This window comes from Otolemur garnettii, unplaced genomic scaffold (genome assembly GCF_000181295.1).
Source record: "Otolemur garnettii isolate 467f Iridium unplaced genomic scaffold, OtoGar3 scaffold00019, whole genome shotgun sequence".
NCBI classification, from domain to species: Eukaryota; Metazoa; Chordata; class Mammalia; order Primates; family Galagidae; genus Otolemur; species Otolemur garnettii.
Window position 1 is genome coordinate 27,647,691 of NW_003852414.1, and position 17,722 is coordinate 27,665,412.

The window sequence follows — 17,722 nt, forward strand, 5'->3', positions numbered from 1 at the left end:
TGTATCTGTCTTCATGTGTCCTCGTGTGTGTCTGCATGTATCTGTCGTCATGTGTCCTCGTGTGTGTCTGCATGTATCTGTCTTCATGTGTCCTCATATGTGTCTGCATGTATCTGTTTTCATGTGTCCTCATGTGTGTCTGCATGTATCTGTCTTCATGTGTCCTCAATGCATGTATCTGCATGTCTGTCTGCATGTGTGCCCTCACATGTCTCTTCATGTGTCTGTTCTCATGTGTGTCTGCATATCTGTGTCCTCGTGTGTCTGCTTGTGTGTCCTCATGAGTGTGTCTGCCTTCACACATGCCTGTCTTTGTGTATTTGTGTCCTCATCTGTGCCTGTGCTCATATGTTCATGGCCAAGTGGGATAAGAAATACCTCTGGTAAGGTTGCCCTGGCCCCTGTAAAGCTGTGTTTTTACCCAGGTATTTAAAATATTTTATTCTCTTTGAGGTAGTCAACATCCTGTTATATTACATGTGTTTATTCTCAAGAGTAGTTATAGAGAAGTATTGGGGAAATAATGAATTCCTGATGCCTGAAATCCTCGGTAGAAATATACAAAAGGGCAAATACAAAGTAAAAACCAGGAGTTATTTTCTGGCTCCCACGTTCCTTCCAGGCTGCCTGTGCGAGTCTGTTTCTATCCCCAAAATGTAGATAATAGAATTAATTTTTTAAGGTGAAGTTGTGATGATGATTTTATCAACCTAAAAAAATATATTTGGCCTTTTTCGAGTAGACAGTATAGTTTGAATACCTTGATACTATAGCAATGAAAGGGTGAAATTATGTAAACAGTGATTAAAGGAATAATTCCAGAGGACAATAAAGACACCCCCCCATCAGCATAATCATCTACTTTTTGAAAGTATTCAACCTGGAAGTCAGAAAGCTGCTTCCTCCTCCCTGCTCTGTGTCTAGGCTGGGGCTGCAGTGCGTCTTGGGTCCCTGTCCTGGCCTTTCACTGTTGGCTTTGCAGCCTGGGCAGCGCTCAGGACACTGAGGCTTGGTCTCGGAAACAACGGTGCTGATGGGCAGGAGGCGCTGCACAGCGCTGCAGACGTAGAGAGAATCACGGATGCACTGCTGCTGTTGTCAGCACGGCCACAGTGATATTCATGCACACGCAATATTCTGCGAGGGTCTGCCCCATCCAGTTGCTGCAGTGACCTGTGACCTCACTCCTTGTTCTGCAGACGAGCTGCTGCTCCTGAGCCGTGAATCACCAGGTTGGAGATTGCGTGTGAGGAAGAGGAAAGGCAGGGCTCTGGGCTCTCTCTTGCAGAGGATTCGGCAGGTGACGAGGGCTCTGAAGCTTTGCAGAGGCAGGTGCAATTACTCTGGTGAGCTCTGGAACTGGAAATTGTCGAACTACCTGTTACAGACTTGCCTCACGCTTATTTTTTATTAACATGTTGAGCCCAGTGAGGCTCTGTGTACTGTCAGGAGTAGCGAACTGTACATGTGTTCACTGAAATTTATAGTAGATCTTTCTTTGATTGTTATGCAAGCAAGATTAGCTAAAGGTTCTCTGATGGCTTTGCAGAGGCTGGAATGCTGTGACGGGTAAACAGTGGTGCAGACCGCCTGTGCAGAACATTCATCTGGAGGTGTCATGGAGGGCATGTGTGCCCTTCTCTGTCTTAATTCTCATGTGCCCCACCCCCACCCCACCCCGGTCTTGATTCCCACATATGCATCCTTTTGGCACTGCGAGTGGCCTCATGTGTCACGGCCTCACAGTTCTGGGAACTGCCTGGTTGGCTCCTCTCTGGACTTATGATCTCGGGAGCCTTGTCATCCTGTGGCTACCATTTCATCTTGGAACAGAGTTCAGAACTTGACAACTTGGTCTGTAGCTTTATTGGCTATTATTTAATGTGCTTTTACCATTAGAGTAAATGTTTTTTAAATCTCATGAATTCTGCTTTTGGGATTTTTCAGTCTCTTATGTAGTTTATCTGCTCAGAGTTTTTATTTCCTGGGAAGGTGGTGATGGAGGTGAACATAGCCTAACTTGGTTAATAAGGGATGTAAATTGGAACAGAAAGGAATGGTCTTTACCCATCCAGTGGGGTGAAGTTTTAAAGTTTGATTGTCAGTGTTGGCAGGACTGCTGAGGTGTAGGCGCTGGGGCCGGGGCCACCTGCTGCTGGGGCTGGGGCTGAGCCCAGCCTCCGTCACCTTTGCAGCCCATCTGCATGGTGGGATCATGGTGCTGGGCCTGCCTCCCAGGACTGTTGTAGAGACAAGAGTGTCAGGTGTAAAGTATTGACGATGTACAGCATCTTGCCAGTGCTGTATATGTGTTTAGTAAGTAATAATATAATACTCTGTTCTTTTAGTGGAAATACAAAATAAGGCTCCCTTATAGAAGGTTTTTAGGCTTTATTAAATTCTTCCATTTTCTTTCTAGGTATGTATCTTATAGAAATACTGTCAACTGTTTAAAAGTTGATTGAAAGAAACCAAATGAATATGTATTTATATTATTGAACATGATACAACAATAGCTTGATTCATTGGTGTGTGCACACAACACACCACTTCCATGCATGTTCTCACACAGACCAGGAAAGAAGTGCAGATATATTTGGGGAAAAGAGTAGGCTGCAGAAGAATATGCATACTATAAATCTGTTTTTCTTTGAAAATAAGTTTGTTCATATATACCCCCTTTTTTTTTTTTTTTTTTTTTTGCAGTTTTTGGCCGGGGCTGGGTTTGAATCCTCCACCTCCAGGCATATGGAGCTGGCACCCTACTGCTTTGAGCCATAGGCGCCGCCCTATACACCCATATTTTATACATAACTTATGTATAACAATATTGATCCAGGTTCCCCGTGGGACAGGTCACGGGATGGAAGGGCTCATGGGACGCACACAAGGACTTCCCTTTTTGCTGTGATGTTCGGCTTATTCATACTAACAGTGTGCTCCTGTGTTACCCATTTAAATCTTCATAGAAAGGAAACAGCAGTGAACTAAGACATGCTTAGGGTCCTAGGACTGAAGGTAGAAAATGCCAGGACAGAGAAAGTGCTTTCTGATTTTCCCACTTCTCAGTGGGTTTATCAGAATGTGACACCATCATCAGCCTGGACCATCTGTGTGTGCAAAGACTGTTTCTGAGGAAGGCCACAGTTATCCTGGAGGGAGGGGCACAGTTCAACCCGTAAGAGGTGCTCAAGCTTCTCTCACTTGTGTGTTGAGTCTTGGGAGGAGAACCACGAAAGAAACAGTGGTCAGCATGCCTAGAACACTTTGGAAAAGAAAAAGCCAGACTATTCCTGCCTTCTTAGCTCATCATGTGCAAGTAGTTTCATGTGGTTTATTATTTGGGTGGACTTGACTTCTGTCTGGTTAGCCCTACCCTTCTTGGTTTTTACATACAGAATAATGGTATTTCTGGACTCTCTTATGCTTTTTTAAATACACAAGTTACTTAATTCAAATGAGATCTATCACCCGATATATGTCTTTAGATTTGTTATAAATCATAATAGTTTCAAGTTAAATAGTAAATTTATTTAGATCTTAAACTACCTTAAATATCTGTGTGTGGAAAATTACAGAAATAGATGTTATGTTTACCTAAATTGTGGTCTCCCATTTAAACAGACAGTGGAGAATCTTTACTTTCTGGGGAAAAAAATCCATGATGTTGGAAATAGTTTATTAATTTAGTCAACAGATACTTAAATCATTGGACACTATTCTGGGGCTGCATCACACAGGACCAGAGTGGACACTGCTGCTCTCAGGAAGGTCTGCTGGGGGAGGCCACAAGTGTAGAGTCAGGTGGTGTGTGCGGGGTAGAATCTGTCCAGTGAGAGAGCCACGGACCCTCAGAAAGGACATGCTGGGTGGAGCCTGCCCAGCACTGTTCTTCACGCATGGGCTCTGGGAGGCTACACATTGAGCCTCTTGTCTCCTGGCCAGGGAGAACTCTGGACAGTCCTATCATCTAGATAATTTTCCCAAGAACCTGGCTGCCAGATGGCACATACAGCTCTACCTCCAGCCCTTTCTAAAAAAGTGGCATGAGCCAGGTGTGCACCTCCACAGGCTGGGCTGTTAGATTTCCGTCCTCCTGCTCCCCATTGGTACCTGTGTCCTCAAGAGATGTGGCTGTCTCTTTCCAGCCAGCTGCAGATTAGGGGGGCAGACAGCAGGAACTAGGGGAGGCATCCAAAGGGAAGCCCAACTCAGGGTATTTTTATGATGTCCTGGGAACTCAGGCAGAGTTAGTTAAGTAACTGGTATATTTAAAAAAGCATATAAACACTCACATAGACACTGCTGTTACAGGCCCACAGATGACAGCAACCAGCCTCCCGGCCGCGGCGTCCTGTCCATGCATGGGCTGACCTACGGTGTCATCCGCGTGGACTCAGAGGAGAAGTTGTCCGTGCTCACAGTGCAAGATGTTGGCCTTGTGATGCCTGGAGGTGAGTGTGGGCCCTGGACTGATTTGGTACTGGGTGCTTTTCTGTCACGTGTCACCCGTCCCCCCTCCTGTGTCACCCATCTCCCTCTCCCCATCCTCCCCTCCCTGTGTCACCATCTCCCCCTTCCCATGTCACTGTTCTCCTTTCACTTGTCACCTGTCCTCTGGTGTGAGCACCCAGGCTGTACCACTAGCCCTCTGGAGTTTTCATTAAGCTTTAGCATTTAGGACAACTTTCCTGGTAAAATATAACCCCAAATACTTGAACATGGCAAAGGGCTAATTTGCACACTGGGACCCCGGGACCTTCTTTTTTTTCATTTATTTATTTATTTATTTATTTATTTTTTTGAGACAGAGCCTCAAGCTGTCCCCCTGGGCGGAGTGCCGTGGCATTACAGCTCACAGCAACCTCCAACTCCTGGGCTCAAGCGAGTCTCCTGCCTCCGCCTCCCAAGTAGCTGGGACCACAGGCGCCCGCCACAACGCCCGGCTATTTTTTGGTTGCAGCCGTCATTGTTGTTTGGCGGGTCCGGGCTGGGGATTCGAACCCGCCACCTTAGGTGTACGTGGCTGGCGCCTTAGCCGGTTGAGCTATAGGCGCCGAGCCTCATTTATTTTTTATAATCAATTATTTTTTAGTAAATCATAACTGTGTACATTGATGCATTTATGGGGTTCAGGTACTGCTTCAATATACAATATGAAATGTTTACATTGAACCAAGTAACACATCCATCACAGTTATACTCATTTCTTAATAGTTTTGAAATGTCCCATTGCATCATGCACATTAGGTGAGGTCCCCCCAAATACCCTCCCTACTCCCATATCCTCTCTCCCCACCCCTCTCTCTCCTCTTCCCTTCTATCTTAATGGACTATAGTTATGTTTTGCCATTCATATGATTGTGTAGGTGGTTATATATTGATTTCATAGTAGTATCGAGTACATTGGATACTTTTTTTCCTTTCTTGGGATACTTTACTAAGAAGACCTTTTTCCCCAGAAGGCAGTATGGCCAGCTCTGCTCCTATGTGGCCCAGCAGCCTCCTTTCTCTGAGCCAGAGCACCTGCCTCTCGGCCCCAACTCAGCTAAAGCTGGACACTCCAGTGAGCTTTCCCAGAGGCTTTAGAAATCTGTGAGCACTAAGGAATGTGTCAGTGATATTAGTGAAGCATATTGTTAGCAATAAGGGCTTTTTTTTTTTTTTTTAAGTCACAGAAACCATTTTCAGAGATACAAAGAGATGCCTCCTGATTGAAGGTCCTGCCTACCTTCCCACCTGCTGACACCCCAGGAGCATGCCAGACCCTAGCCCTCTTGTCTGCAGATTGTGCTCACCTAGGTCCTGGCACCCAGAACTCGGGAGTCATGTCGGGCAAGCAGGCTCTGCATTGGGCCTTGCCCCTCAGGCACAGTGTGGTCTCACCCAATAGCAGGATGGCCCCACCCTGGTCAGCACATGCAGGGGAGTTGGTGTTCATGGGACCTTCACAGGGTTTCACGCCTGAGACACACCTGGCAGGTAGAAGCTACGTAGTCTCCATGGCACCTCGGAGGAGGGTCAGTGCCCACCCCTCCGTGGGATGTGTGCTGGGGCCAGTGGCCTTTCTGCTTGTCCCGTTTGGGGCATAAAAGTGAGAAACTAGACCTGGCTTTGATGGTGCCCCAGAGTCCCCATGTGCTGCCTATGCCTCAGTCGCCTGATGCCATGTCTGGGGCTGCTATATTTAGGCTAGGTGCACAGTGGCTCACACCTGTAATCCTAGCAGTCTGGGAGGCCAAGGCAAGTGGATTGCTTGAGCTCATGAGTTTAAGACCAGCCTGAGCAAAAGCGAGAGCCCCATCTCTACTAAAAATAGAAAAACTGAGGCAAGAGACTTGCTTGAGCCTAATAGTTGGAGGTTATTGTGAGCTATGACTCCATGGCACTCTACCCAGGGCAACAGCTTGAGACTCTATCTCAAAAAAAAAAATTTTTTTTATCTATATATATATATAAAGTAAATAAAACCCTGGGATGGAATCTGAAAGATTCAGAAGGTTCCACAAAGAGAAACCTCCCTTCTGAACACCAGAGTTTCTTCACGAGCCTCCAGGATTGGAGATGCCCCTGAGTGTGCATCTTCCTTTGTCTAGGGGTCTTTTTTTTTTTTTTTTTTTGAGACAGAGCCTCAAGCTGTGCCCCTGGGTAGATTGCCATGGCTTCACTGCTCACAGCAACCTTCAACTCCTGGGCTCAAGCGAGTCTCCTACCTCAGCCTCCCAAGTAGCTGGGACCACAGGCACCCGCCACAACACCCGGCTATTTTTTGGTTGCAACCATTATTGTTTGGCAGCCCAGGCTGGATTCGAACCCACCACCTTAAGTGTATGTGGCTGGCGCCTTAGCCACTTGAGCCACAGGTGCTGAGCCTAGGGGTCTTCATGTAATAGCCAAGTGTGCAACACAAAGTTCTGTCCAAGGTTCATCATCATGCGGGCAGCTTCTGTGTCCCCCAGGCAGTGTGGTGTCCCATTTGTGAGTGCGCCCCACCAGGGTTTATCTAAACCTCCCCTTCCTGGGAATTTCCCCCTTTCCTGCATCACCTTATGTGGCAAATGCCCCTTAGGGGCTTGGTCTGCAGAAGTGTGTCCTTTAATACAGTTTCTGTGGGTCACAACCAACAGGTTGAGAACCGCTGCTCTAGAAGCTACTTTAAGCTTAGAGATGTTTCAAAGGATGACAGCATGTCTTGCTCTGCAGAGCTCAGGCCGCATCCTGCAGGGCCCGATTGAGCTGACAATATGCAGCTGGCAAACGATCCTTTTGTTGATTCTGTGTCACTCTCACATTCAAATGACAGAAGTTATTCCCCTTAAATGCAGTTTACACATGAAAATTAAGATAGGTGCAGCTACACATTGATGTTATAACTATGAGATTTGACATTTGCTGTAGCACAAAGTGAGGACCCTGTAGGGAAAACCAGCACCTGGCTGGCTGTTGCCCTGTAGTCTGCCCCTCCCCTGCCCTAACGCTGGTGTGGTCCCTTGTGCCTTTAGCCATCATGTGCTCCGTGAAGCCGGATGGGGTCCCGCAGCTGTGCAGGACAGATGAGATTGGGGAGCTGTGCGTGTGTGCAGTCGCCACGGGCACCTCATACTATGGCCTCTCTGGCATGACCAAGAACACCTTTGAGGTGGGTGCAAGGTTGTTGCCCTGGGCATGGGAGTGGGCGGGAAGTGTCATGAAATGTGTCTGTTAATTAAACGGGGCACTTGTTCCTGCTATTTGTTGCTTTTGGTAAATTTGTTTTATCAGCATTGTTCTGACCTTGTAACTGGTATCAAGAAAGGATAAACATGTATTCTTAAAAATGGGTCTTTTTGGTTACTCACCTTTGCCCACTGAGAGGCTGACGGTTGGAGACACATGAGCATGTGTCTGCTCTGGGGAAGCTCCCCCCATGTGTGCAGCCATCTGGTTCTAGTGGGATGTGGCCCCTTCAAATCCATGAGAACTGGAGCAAATGTGCTTGTTAAGTGATGATCTCAGTGGCACAAATGTGTGTGGTGTGCACACATGTGGGGTAGGCAGGTGTGTGTGCACACATGTGTGGCATGTACACATGGGATGGGGCAGGCATATGTGCATGTATGCTACGTGTGGTGTACATGTGTGAGGTTGGGGTGTGTGTGTACATGTATACTATGCATGTGTGGTGTACACATGTGGGACAGGCATGTGTACATGTATGTGGGCGTGTGGTGTACATGCATGTGCAGCATGAGTTTGGTGGGCGTGTGTGGGGTGCACTGTTTGGTGTGTGTGTGTGAGATGTGCACACACTTGCTGCACAGTGAGCAGACACATTGAGGGTTAGATTCACTTAGGTTTTCAGGGATGTGTCCCGGTGTTCCCAGAACTTGTATCTCTTCACCGAGTGATCTGGCCTTGGAGTAGTGCAGTATCTGACAAAGGAAGTGCCAACCCCACAGGTGGCCTTTCCTCAGTGCCCAGAACTCTGCATGGCCCTAAGCAGACGTGTTGCGGGGCCTGTCCAGGATGGCTCTGTGGACTGTGAATTCGGCTTCCTACCATAGCCCTTGGATTGGAGCTGAATATGAGTTCAAACAAAAGCCCCATCTTCTCTCCTGTGTGGTTTATCTGTAGATTGGAGGAAAAGAGGGGTGGGGTTTGAGCTGCATTTGATGTATATCCTTTATACTTTTCTTTCCGACTGAGTCCCCGCAAGGGGAAATAGCATTTCAGTGACAGGGACCAGTGACCTTACAGCTTTCACAAGCTGCTCATCTAAGGTGTATGCCAGTTCCTCCTGTGGCCATCAGGCTGGGGTCTCATAAACAGAATCAGCCAGTACTCCTCAGTAGCAGTCATGGTCTCTGGGTGTCTCTCCAAGTCCTGTGGAAGGGAGCAGGTGTGGTTGGTGGGCAGGAGGAAGCTGTCCCTGCCCTGCAGATGCACAGTGGCTGGAGGCCTCCATGCTTCTGGCATGGTATGAGGAGGTGTCTGACTGTCACTGTGTCCCCAGGTGTTCCCCATGACGAGCTCAGGGGCGCCCATCAGTGAGTACCCGTTCATAAGGACAGGCCTGCTGGGGTTCGTGGGTCCTGGGGGCCTTGTCTTCGTGGTGGGCAAGATGGATGGTCTTATGGTGGTCAGCGGCCGCAGGCACAATGCTGATGACATCGTGGCAACAGCCCTGGCCGTGGAGCCCATGAAGTTCGTCTACAGAGGAAGGTTGGTGGTGCTGGTCTGCAAACTGTGTGCATTTTCCTGTAGTCCATACTTTATATGTGGGTGTGAAGTTTAGAAGTCATGTAAGCACCTCAGATCCATGACTCAGCTGCCTTTTCTGCGCAGTGGAAGCAGTTGAACTTGTTGATCTCTGGGAGTTTGTCTGGTTCTGAGCATAGAAGGCTTTAAGTTGATGCCCTCAGCCCCATGAATACTTTTCATTGGCTTTCCCATTTAAGTAAAATTATCCACCTTTATGAAAAAATTTATTTTTTATAAGTAACTCCACAAATTAAAGGTCCAAATGTTCGTCCTGGTGTAGGTCAGAAAGACCCACAGACAACATCAGGTCACAGGTTTGGACCAAAGAGCTGACGCTTGCAGACTCCAGGCCTCTTTGTGTCACCATCTTCCTCACCTTGCCTGGCTCATGGTGGAGGCTCAGAGTTACATTAGATCAGCTGCTGCAGCTCTTGAGTGTTTTGCTGATTTGAAGTCATAGTTGCCTTAGAATTTCATCTCAGCAAGTGAATAGGGGGAAGTGGACTCTGGGCTATAATGTTGCTACCTTCCAATTACTTTTGAAACTACAGCCCATTTGTGCAAAGAGGTGTATAGGAGTTGTGGCCATCACAGGTCTGTGCTGACTGTTTGGGAAGGTCTGTAGCCGAAAACTCAGTTCCCAGACTGGCAGTGGCTGCTGTCCTAGAGACTGTCACTCCCCTCGGTGCTGACAGCAGTATAAGTGGAGTGGCTGTCGCTGGTCTGACTGTCACTCCCCTCTGTGCTGAAAGGAGAAACCTGCCCCCAGGCCTTGGCCCCATACTGTGTCACCTTCCCCACTGTACACATGCAAGTGTGTCCAACGAGGGGGAGTTTGGCGTTGTGGCCTTGGCAGCCGTGGTGGGAGCTGCTATCTCCTGAGCTTTGGGACTGATCCCTGGGGCTGACTCACCATATGCATTCCTCTATCCCTGCAGGATAGCTGTGTTCTCAGTGACAGTCCTCCACGATGACAGGATAGTGATCGTGGCGGAGCAGAGGCCGGACTCCACGGAGGAGGACAGCTTCCAGTGGATGAGCCGGGTGCTCCAGGTCGCTGCCCAGCTTCCCCCTTGCCACGGCCTGGCCCTTCCCACCCTTGGCTTCTCACATGCTGTGCCTTTTCCTTTCTCCCATTTCGTCAGAAAGCATGTCCCAAGTCTGGGAAGCTCTCAGGCAGATCAAGTTAGACCACGAGCTTGCAAAACTGCTCCACACCATTCACGTCAGGAGGTTGAAGAATGTTTTTTTGTCACGATCTTGAGAATTATCTTTCTCTAAATTTCCTATTTTATTGTTCATGGCCTTTTGCAAGTCCTGTGTAAAGCTATTAAGCTTAGTGGGTTTACTTAAAAAAGAAAAATAGCTCTTTGCCTTGGTGATCTTGCCCTGGGAACGGTGCATGCCACATACTCTCCTGTGTGTTGTAGATAGTGTTTTGCACAATACAAACATTTGCCAAATGTTCCTGTTTATAATTTTTATTATAACATGATTTCCTCTTTCTTTTTAGGCAATTGACAGTATACACCAAGTAGGAGTTTACTGCCTGGCCCTGGTGCCAGCAAACACTCTCCCCAAAACCCCACTGGGGGGTATCCACTTGTCGGAGACGAAGCAGCTCTTCCTGGAGGGCTCCCTGCACCCCTGCAATGTCCTGATGTGCCCGCACACCTGTGTCACAAACTTGCCAAAGCCTCGGCAGAAGCAGCCAGGTGTGTCTTCCCCCCCGCCCCCACCCTGTGCAGGTTGAGCCCATGGGAAAGGCTCAGACAGGGGTTCTGGACCTTTCTTACCTTCATGTTCCCCAAAGCCACACACTCTGGGGACCCACTGCTTTTCACCAAAGGGGCTTCAGCCCAAGTGGGTGGGTATGGCAGAGCCTATGGATGGAGAGAGGTGCCCAGCCTCTAGGTGGGACACTGGGCACTGCATCTGGATCAGGGTTTGTGCAGCTTCCCCCAGGTAGCTTCTGCCAGGCATGGTGTCCTCATAATATGTCCCTACTGTTTCATGGGGCTTACCTGGGGACCAAGGGACACCACACCTGGGGATCCTGTAGATTCCGCATGGCATCGCAATAATGGCCAATGTCTGTGTAGTGCTTTGCAGCCTGTTGTCTGTTTCTTGCCTCTACTGAGCACTGTGCACAGAGGCCAGCAACCAGCTCATGAGGTGGGGCTTCTGCCGTGCAGAAACAGAGCCCACAGGGCTGAGAGGCAGGACCAGGCCTCGAGCAGCCGGGCCAAGCTCAGGCTGCTGCACTTGCCACTGTCCTGTAGGGCTGATCGCTTCTCCTGTGGAGCCCAGGAAGTGGGTGCTGCAGCCCCTGAGTGGGTTCTAAGCACTGAGGAGGCTCAGAAACAAGCCATATATCCACAGATCGTGCAAGTGTGAGGGGTCTGGTTCCAACATCTAAGAACACCTCACATGTGAATGGCCATGAGTATATAAGGCGTGTTGCATGGAATCCAGCCTTGAGAAGCTAGTGCAAACTGCTCAGACCCAGGGACACTGGCAGGCAGGAGCCCAGGGTGCTGTGCACAGGCCACTCTGCAAACTTCAGGCTGGCCTGGAGCTCCCATGCCTTCCCCACATGGCTATGACAAATGGGACGTTTTATGGGTAGCCCTGCTCTCACTTGTATGACTGACCAGAGGACACCTGTCAGGGAGCAGCCACGGCCGTGCTCATCCTCTTGGTGAGCTTGTGCATAGAGCCAGGTGACTTGGTGTGGCTATCCCCGTGACTGGCAACTGAGCCTCGGTCCTGACTTCTCACCCCCCACCCCCATAAACAGCACAGTGCTTACCTGAGTTGCAGCCCCTTGACCTTTTCCAAAGGTTCATTAAGAATTTGCCTTCACTCCTTGTCAAGGCAAAGACAATGCACACTCCTGGCATACGGGTGTTTGCGTTGCCTTCTTCTTTTTTTTTTGAGACAGAGCCTGTCCCCCTGGGTAGAGTGCCATGGCTTCACTGCTCACAGCAACTTCCAACTCCTGGGCTCAAGTGAGTCTTCTGCCTCAGCCTCCCAAGTAGCTGGGACCACAGGCGCCCGCCACAATGCCCGGCTATTTTTTGGTTGCAGCTGTCATTGTTGTTTGGCGGGCCCGAGCTGGATTTGAACACGCCACCTTAGGTGTATGTGGCTGGCGCCTTAGCCACTTGAGCCACAGGCACCGAGCCTATGCTGCCTTCTGATGCACATTCCACACTCACGAAGTGGGATACTTACCTTCCCTAGTGAACGTGTCTGTCTAGGTTTTATGCGTTGAATGAAGAGAAAATCTGGATGACAGCATGTTGAAGAGACCTAGGGTTTCTAGCAGTCAGAAATTTTGAAAAGGTTTCTATAGTTCATTAAGAAACTTTTCTTTTATGAAAAGAAAAGCTCTCAGAAAAGAACGTATCCACTTCTTTTTTTCTTTTCTTTTTTTTTTTTTTTTGAGACAGAGCCTTAAGCTGTCCCCCTGGGTAGAGTGCCATGGCATCACAGCTCACAGCAACCTCCAACTCCTGGGCTCAAGCGAGTCTCCTGCCTCAGCCTCCCAAGTAGCTGGGACCACAGGCGCCTGCCATAATGCCCGGCTATTTTTTGGTTGCAGCTGTCGTTGTTTTGGTGGCCCCAGGCTGGATTCGAACCCACCACCTTAGGTGTATGTGGCTGGCACCTTAGCCGGTTGAGCCACAGGCACCAAGCCTACTTCCTTTTTTCAAGTATTGTCCTAATCCTGGGACGAACAGTGGGCACGGAGAACTGGCTACAGCAACCCCACTCTCTCTGCACACCTCCTGCAGGCTGGCAGTACCTAAAAGCTTTTGCTCAATGAGATACAGAGATAAGTAGTTCTGTTTCCTGTCCCTTTAGCAGTATGTGGTACTCGCTAACTTGACCCTGAGGGGTATTTGATAAAAACAGATGGTATTTGTATTTTTTTTTTTTGTGAGACAGAGTATTGCCCTGGGTAGAGTGCTGTGGCATCATAGCTCATAGCAACCTCTAACTCTTGGGCTCAATGATCCTCTTGTCTCAGTTTTTCTATTTTAAGTGGAGACAGGGGTCTCACTTTTTGCTCAGGTGGGTCTGGAACTTGTGAGCTCAGGGAATCCACCCACCTTGGCCTCCCAGAGTGCTAGGACTCAACAGGCGTCAGCCACCGTGCCCGGCCAACAGACAGTGTTTGTTGATGGTCAAGTCTCGAGATTGTGCTGACCTAGGAGTTTTCAATATTTGATGGTAAAACACATTGCGTTTGAATCTCGAGCTCATCTTCTGTTTCATTTCTTATCTCAGCTGTCAGTGAATGTCAGTGTCCATCCAGTCACACTCCGGGACAGCACAGGCCATAGGGGCATAGGGGAGGACTTTAGGGCTTCATGGGTGGTGGAGATGCCACTCTGCAGATGCCAGTCACAGCCTGTTTGCGTTTTGATCTTTTCTCTGAAACTCTGCTCTAATGAGATTTATTCAAAGCCAACTCATTGGTGGTGTCTTCCCAGGGTGGGTCTGTACCAGCCAAGAGTTGTGTTGTGCTGATTTCTGTTTTGTTTCCTCACGTGTGTGCCTCTTTCCAGAGATCGGCCCCGCCTCTGTGATGGTGGGGAACCTGGTTTCCGGGAAGCGCATCGCCCAGGCTAGTGGGCGGGACCTGGGTCAGATAGAGGACAACGACCAGGCCCGGAAGGTAGGAGCAGCCTGTTGGCCCACAGAGTGGTCGTCCCACTGGCCAGTTCCACGTCTATGCTGGCTCATTGTAGAGTCCCAGCCCATTGTGGGTTCCCCTGACCACTCTTCTCAGGTCACCCCAAGCCCACTCATAGCCCATACAGCCTCCTGGCGACCCTACCACACAGCTTCCTTTCCTTGGTCTTGGGGATGCAGGTGGACAGTTCGGAGCAAAGCTGGGTGCTGTGTGCACCCACTTGTGCCTGCCATACCATTGTGCCCAAAGGTTGCTGAGTTCCCCAGAGGATGTCAGGAGATGTGACCAAATAACCATCCCCAGGCTGTAATCTGGGGATGTGGTGACATGTCAACTGGAGCACCTGGTCACCACATGCCTACAGTGTGCACATTTTTATTAAGGGACCAAGGGCCACACCGGGAGGTCTCTTGTATCCTGACATTAAAAAATAAGGCTATTCTTTTCACTGTAAGCTGAATCAAAACAGTACATATAGTTTGTATAATTTGCAGTGCAGTTTGACATCAGGGCATTACCATTACAAAAACTTCAAAAAGCCCATTTTTAAAATGTTTTAATTTATTTTGAGCCTATCTTTTTTTTTTTTTTTTTGAGGACAGAGCCTCAAGTTGTCCCCCTGGGTAGAGTGCTGTGGCATTACAGCTCACAGCAACCTCCAACCCCTGGGCTCAAGCGAGTCTCCTGCCTCCACCTCCCAAGTAGCTGGGACCACAGGCGCCCGCCACAACGCCTGGCTATTTTTTGGTTGCAGCCGTCATTGTTGTTTTTGGCGGGTCCGGGCTGGGGATTCGAACCCGCCACCTCAGGTGTACATGGCTGGCGCCTTAGCCGGTTGAGCTATAGGCGCCGAGCCGAGCCTATCATTTTTTATAAAACAGGATAGATTTGAGTCTCTCACTGGAGTACACAACTCACTGCAGTTTCTGGAGGTCCCAGAAGAAAGCACTTTTCCTGTCAATTGTAAGGAAACAGGTCCCCAGTCCCCATTGCTAGGCAGACCTCCGCAAAACTCCTCTGGCAGCCCCCTGCCGCCCCCGTCCTTTTTTTTTTTTTTGCAGTTTTTGGCCGGGGCTGGGTTTGAACCCACCACCTCTGGTATATGGGGCCGGCACCCTATTCCTTTGAGCCACAGGTGCCACCCAGCCCCCGTTCTCTGATCTGTGACTCTCAGTCAGGGGCAGTGAGTTTGAATCACTGCAAGAGAAAAGCCATAGTATGTGGGGGCTCTGCTAGCTCCATGTTCTCCAGGGATTCTCTCAAACACAGACGTCTTCATTCTAGGGAGAAGTGTGCCCCCAATGCTGGGGTCGGGTAGGGAGGCTGCCCTAGCTGGACGCCACACCTGACCCCTGCCCTCTGGTTTTCAGTTCCTGTTCCTCTCCGAGGTCTTGCAGTGGAGGGCTCAGACCACGCCAGACCACGTCCTCTACACGCTGCTCAACTGCCGGGTGAGGCCTTCATAATGCCCAGCAACTCTGCATGGGCTCCTGGGAGACTCTAGGGTTCTGACATTCTGACTTTCTCCCTTCATTTTAAGTTTATGTGAATTCCTGTTGTTTGTTTAGCTTTTGATGTTTTCACTAATGAGAATTTTTACTTACAGATTGCTTTTAAATGTGACAACTTGTGCGTCTTTGTATCCTTGTCTGTGCATGTAAATGTTTCAGCATCCTGTTTTCAATAGTTCCCCCCAAATGAGTCATTTAATGATACTTAGAACAATTGCAGATGTATATGATACTTGTTTTTGTTTTGATTACTAAACTACTTTTTAAATATAATTGTGTTTATTACCAACTCTTAGGAACGAAAAATTATTTCTAAGTATAATTGAAGTATCTACATTTCACATTAGAAAACCAAAATCATCAAGTATTGTTCCATAATAGTACTTAGGAGTATGACCTTAAATAGACAAGCAAATATTATTTATTTATTTATTTGTTTATTTTGAGATAGTCTTACTCTGTTGCCCTGGGTAGAGTGCATGGTGTCATAGCTCAGAGCAACCTCAAACTCCTGGGCTCAAGTGATCCTCCTCCCTCAGCCTAGCGAGTAGCTGGGACTATAGGAGCCTGCTACAACACATAGCTAGTTTTTTTATTTCTAGTAAAGATGGGGTCTCGCTTTTGCTCAGGCTGATCTAGAACTCCTGAGCTCAAGGAATCTACCTGCTTCAGCCTCCCACAGTGCTGGGATGATAGACATTAACCACCACTCAGCCAATCAAATGTTATTAACAATAAAAATTAAATGAGCTGAAGTGGGAGGATCACCTGAACTCAGGAGTTCAAGACCAGCCTGAATAAGACTGAGACCTGTCTTTATTAGAAATAGAAAAACTAGCCAGGCATTGGGGTGGACCCTTGTAGTCCCAGCTACTTGCTAGGCTGAGGGAGGAGAATTGCCTGAACTCAGAAGTTTGAGGTTGATGCAAGCTATACTGACACCATGGCACTCCACCCAGGGTGACGGTGAGACTCTGTCTCGAAGGAAAAAAGTTAAATGTCTTAATATGCTTAATTTTTTGCTATGGAAATAAAGTTTAAAAATGGATTAAGGACATAGGTGTTCTTCACAGGTGTAGCCACGTGTGGCTCTTTACAAAGTCCTGGCTTTTCAGAATTGCAGAATATTATCAGATTCTTAGTGCATGAAGGAGCCTCTTGCTCTTTGAAGCAGTATAGACAGGAGGCACAGAGGGAGCAGCACAGCTCCGTAGCTCCCAGTGCTACTGTGTGGGCGTCCATCCCTCAGGCCTCTTGTGCGGTCAGTTCACAGAGGAGGTGCTCGCTATGTGCTGAGTGGATCCTGGTTGTTCCTTGTTCACAGCATCTCCCCAAGAAAGAGCCTTTAAAGATAGGAAGGCCCGATTTTGTGGAGCCTCTCCTTGTGACAGCACTCAGCGCTGTGGAGGGCCCAGTTGCCAAGAGTCCAGGTGTCCCCTCCTCCCTCTCTGCACTGACCTCCATCCTACTCCATCCCACCTCACTGGACCCCACCCCATATGAATACAGGAGACCCCTCTCCTGACACAGCTGACCCATTTGCCCTCCCAGACTCCCGTGAGGCCTCCTGATTCATCTGCAGCCTTCCTCTCCACATGGCAGACAGGTGAAATTCATTTTAGGGGTGAGTCCCTCAACTCGTGTATCCACACTGCCATCATTCAGCTGATGCACAGCCCCCTGTCCAGCACTGGGTCACCATGTGCAACAGAATTTGTTTTCCCTAGAATAGAGGTGGGCTGGTTGGTTTCCCCGCATTGCCACTCCGTTGATATACTACACAAGATTTCTTTTAGGAGAAATGAGCCCTACTTTCTCTGGTGAAATGATTTTACCCAGAACCTTCTAGTTGTCTGCAGTGTGGAGACCCCAATGTTCCCATAGATGTTAAGGATGCCAGAGAACCGTGTATGTTACCTGAGGAAAAACGGCCAGTGCTTCATGGCACTACTCCCCTAGGGTATTTGTGTGTCACTTAACACCTGGCACTTGGGATGTGAAGCATGTAACTGAAAATCAGTGTATTTCTTTTGAGGTAAAGGTTGCATTAACACTCTCTAAAACACAGTGTCTGAGGAGCCAGGTATGACCAGAGTCAGTGTGGAATCGCCACTGGAGCAGGGCCCGGGCCCTGCCACACCTTATAGGATGGGATAGTGGGGTGGGGATGGGAGGGAGGGGGAGAGAGAGAGAGACATGGGGAATGGGAGGGGGAGAGAGAGGGAGAGACATGAGGGACTGGGGGGAGAGAGAGAGAGACATGGGG

General features: G+C 48.8%; 1 protein-coding gene across 2 annotated transcripts in view; it reads left to right on the forward strand.

The window, feature by feature from the left end:
• Positions 1-17,722, forward strand: part of DIP2C (disco interacting protein 2 homolog C) — a 132,708-nt gene that overhangs the window by 56,973 nt on the left and 58,013 nt on the right. For both annotated transcript variants that reach the window (XM_023511377.1, XM_012803352.2), the window contains 7 exons: positions 4,315-4,454; positions 7,503-7,639; positions 8,993-9,201; positions 10,179-10,293; positions 10,754-10,955; positions 13,818-13,927; positions 15,316-15,396. In XM_023511377.1, the coding sequence (XP_023367145.1) occupies positions 4,315-4,454; positions 7,503-7,639; positions 8,993-9,201; positions 10,179-10,293; positions 10,754-10,955; positions 13,818-13,927; positions 15,316-15,396 (994 nt within the window). The remainder of the gene's footprint in view (positions 1-4,314; positions 4,455-7,502; positions 7,640-8,992; positions 9,202-10,178; positions 10,294-10,753; positions 10,956-13,817; positions 13,928-15,315; positions 15,397-17,722) is intronic.